Consider the following 3,941-nt stretch of genomic DNA (forward strand, 5'->3'; position numbering starts at 1 on the left):
GGGGGGGGCGGCTATTATCTCAATTTAGCTTCAGTCCTGTCTGGGAGGTCTGGAAGGGATTCTTCTCCCTGACAGCCCGGAGATGGAGATGCAGACGCTGAGCAGGGAGGAAAACAGAGACCCATCAGGCCCTGGCCCCCTGCTTTCTGGCTGAGTGACCTTAGGGAAGCAGCCCCAACTTTCTGAGCCCCCGCTCACATCCAGCAAAGTGCCCAGCATATCTGAGTGACCGATCAACCCCCCAAGTGTCCCACGACGTCGTCAGAGAACCAAGCAGGCTTGGCCCGTACCCTCCAAGAATGTCACGGGTAGCATGGACTTGGGGGCCTCACCTCCTCGCTGGGCCTCATTCCAAATGCACCCCTTTGCAGGATTCCCCACAGAGAGACACAGGCCATGACAGTGTGTAGGCAGAAAGGTTTTAGAGAGGTACCTGGTGGTGGCAGAGGGACTGGCCACCCACATGGGCCAGACACAGTGCCTACAAGCCCAGGACAAAAGAGCAGGGTCTGGACTCACAGGGGAGAGCGCTCAAATCCCAGGCCTGCCCTGATGGCTGAGTGACCTTGAGTACAGCCTCAGTTTCCTCACCTGGGAAGTGGGCGGGTAAAACTCACCCAAGGGTCTTCCAAGAAGCACGCTAGTGATGGCACTTAGCAGGTACCTGAGAAATGGTGAGAGAGGAACCCTTACCCTGAGAGGGACCCAGAGTAGAGAGGGGAAGAAAGTGAGGGGAGCAAGAACCGCACCCCATGGCGTTACAGGGGGAGAAACTGAGGCTCGGGTAGAGGAACCGTGTGCCGGCTCTCGGTGTCTCCTGCAGGCGCCCTGGCCCTCCCGGGTCCTGTCCGTGCCTCACCATCAGAATGGGCCATGCACTGGGCACCGTTCTAAGCCCGTTACGGCCCCGTGAGGTCCTCTCGCCCCAGTTTACAGCAGCTAAAGACACTAAGTTCCAGCAGAGGTCACTGGTCAGGGTCTCGAAGTCTGTGAAGAGTCCTGACCTGAGCCATCTGACTCCAGAGCTCTCCTCTCTACAGATGACAGAAAGCAAGATTCGGGGACGGAGGGCTCAGCTGGGTTTCCCAGCTGCCAGTGACTTCCGGCTTGGGGGAATCTCAGTTCATGTCACTGAAAAGATCAGGAATCAATTGAGCTTCTGAGGGTTGGCTGCGGGTTCCGCTAGATCCAGGTGCTTGAGGACATCAGGGTCCCACCTGCTTGCTCCATCTCTCAGCCACCTCCTCCTCCATGTTGGCTTCCTGCTTAGGCAGGTTTTGCCACGTTGCGTCAGGGATGGCTCCAGCCGACTTAGTCCCAGAATTAAGGGTCGCTCGCTGGCTGGAGCCATGAGTCCTCCTCCCAGTCACTGTAGCCGGCAAGATAAACTGCTCTGATGAGCAGGACGTGAGTCAGTCACCCCTTCCTGGAGCCTGCATGGGGCGTGGGGGGCGGGAGGCAGGGTGTCGGCTGTCCCAAGCAACCTTGGTGGAGAGCAGAGGAGAGACGGTTCCCCAGAGAAAGCTGAGAGGCGGGAGGCCGACAGACTCAGGGCCGCAGCGCCATGGCAGAGACCACAGTGGCTTGTTCATGGGTGCAGGGGTGTTTTCTGCAGGGAGGCCAGCGTGCACAAGGCACAGGAAGCGTGGGTGAGCTGGGCTGTTTTCTTTGTGGGACAGGTTGATACGGTGACCGCAGAAGCTGCTGGGTCCCCCCGTGGGCTCTGCAGAGGCCGAGGTCTGCTTCTGCCCCGTCCCTGCTTAGAGCCTTCCAATTGTTGATCTGTGCCAGCAGCCTCTCTGCTTAGGCCCTCGTCAACGAGAAATACCACCTGGACTCCCCAGGGGTCGGGGACTGCACCTGTGCAGGTGTGGGATGGGGGCTCCCCAAAGAGAACTATCCCTGCTCTTCCCGCACCAGCCCCCCATAGCCAGACTGGGCCGCCTGAGGACATACTTATGCCCCACTCCACAAAGCCCAAGAGAACTGCTTCTGGCCTGCCCCCACTCCGGAGCCCTGAGCGCTCAGTCAGAAGGGACCTCAAAGAGCCTGCAAGCACCCTTTCTAAAACGCGGAAAGATACTGACAACATTGCGACGCTTGCACTGAGAACCCCCAGACCATCAGAACAGCGGCAAACACACGCAACGGGAGGAGGTGGCTTCATCGTCTCAGATGTGGCCTGTTTTTCCTTCTTCCTTCTTTTCTTTTCTTTTCTTTAAATTTGCTATGAATGCATGCACTCACTGAACACAGAAAGAGAAGGAAAATGAGACTTCAGCCCCTGACTCCCGGGGATGGCCACACCATAATCCCTCCTCCTCCATTCTCCTCTCTGGATTTTGGGCATGCGCACACCTGTGCCCAGCATGATTTTCAAGCCACCAGGTCCAGGACTCAAACTGCATAGCTGGCCGTGTAGATCCAGCCACCTTAACCACTGTGCCACCTGGCTGGCCTGCGTCTGGTTTCAATACGCAGAAGTAGACAGTCTAGAATGTTCTCCAGTCACCTAGGAATCTAGGCAGGTTGTTCGTAGAACAGGCTCATGGCAAGAGACTCAGAACAGCACCCGTACCTTGCCCACAGGGAGGGCCCAGCCTGGCTGGTTTACCTCCAGGGACACAGGGCTCAGTCCCCTGCGAGGTCACGCCTTCCCCATTTCAGCACACACAGTGCTAAATAGAGTCCTCCAGGGAGAGTGGAAGCCTGCTTTCTGGGGACACCCTCACGCCACCCTGCCATCAGAGCCCATCCCAGACTTCGGAGGGGCCTCGAGAGCCGCAGGCAGCATCGTGCCTGGGGGGGGTCTCCTTAGCCAGGCCTCTCAACCGGGGGCAGCCCTCTGTCATTGTCTGGTCGCTCCTCTGTGTCCCCCCAACCCAGGGTGCATCTGAAAGTCCCTGTGGTTGCACCTCAGCAGAAGAGGGACTCCACCCCACACTGTGGGCACAGCCCAGAGTGTGTATGTGTGTCATGGGGACTGCAAGCACAAGGGGCATGCCTGTGTGTGTACATGTGTGCATGTGCACTTCACATGGGGGGCAGGAGCTGACCCGCACTCCTACAGCAGCACAGAGGGAGGCGTGGCATGGGGGTGGGCAAGGCCAGGCGCAGGGCAGAAAGGGGAGCACCGACGCCCCCAGGGAACCAGGGAGGGTTTCGCCTAGCCAGGCTGGGCCCACGAGGAGCCAACGGGTTAGGAAAGCCTGCCTCGCGGCCAGCGGACTCACCAGGGCCTCCCTTCCCCGGGCAGCACCTCTTCGACAGCATCAAGAGTGAGCCCTTCTCCATCCCCGAGGATGACGGCAACGACCTCACCCACACCTTCTTCAACCCTGACCGGGAGGGCTGGCTGCTCAAGCTAGGTGAGAGGCCGCGGCGACACACTCTCCAGCACACACTCGAGCACACGTGGGCACACGTGCTCATCTCCCTGCATGCCCAGGCACACACGCATGCACACTCACACATGCCCTCAGGTAGAGCTGGGCCTGCCCCTCCCATCCACCCCTCTGTCCTGGTGATAAAGGGGCCAGTGTGGGGTGAGCCTTAGTCATCTGGATGGGGACCTACTGAACGCAGGCAAGCTGCAGGTCCCTTGTCCAGCCCAGCCTTTGCGAGGCTTTCTGAGGAAGCTGAGGCTCAGCGAGGCTAGGGCACTCGCCCAAGTGGCACCCTGTGGAGGCCAGAGAGCTGGGCATCCCCAAGGAGGGGGACGGGGCAGGATGTGGCTTCAGCTAACTGTGGGCAGGGAGGGCCTGCAGAGAGCAACCTGGTGGGTGCTGCCTGGAGGGTGCTGCCTGGAGGGTGCTGCATGGTGGGTGCTGCCTGGTGGGTGCTGCTGGTGGGTGCTGCCTGGTGGGTGCTGCGTGGTGGGTGCTGCCTGGTGGGTGCAGCCTGGTGGGTGCTGCGTGGTGGGTGCTGCCTGGTGGGTGCTG

The 3,941-nt window shown here is 60.0% G+C and overlaps 1 protein-coding gene across 7 annotated transcripts in view; it reads left to right on the plus strand.

Annotated features, from left to right (window-relative positions):
- Positions 1-3,941, plus strand: part of CYTH4 (cytohesin 4) — a 38,902-nt gene that overhangs the window by 25,347 nt on the left and 9,614 nt on the right. For all 7 annotated transcript variants that reach the window (XM_027767361.1, XM_027767360.1, XM_014583272.2 and 4 more), the window contains one exon: positions 3,257-3,368. In XM_027767361.1, the coding sequence (XP_027623162.1) occupies positions 3,257-3,368 (112 nt within the window). The remainder of the gene's footprint in view (positions 1-3,256; positions 3,369-3,941) is intronic.

This window comes from Tupaia chinensis, unplaced genomic scaffold (assembly GCF_000334495.1).
Source record: "Tupaia chinensis unplaced genomic scaffold, TupChi_1.0 Scaffold144197_1, whole genome shotgun sequence".
NCBI classification, from domain to species: Eukaryota; Metazoa; Chordata; class Mammalia; order Scandentia; family Tupaiidae; genus Tupaia; species Tupaia belangeri.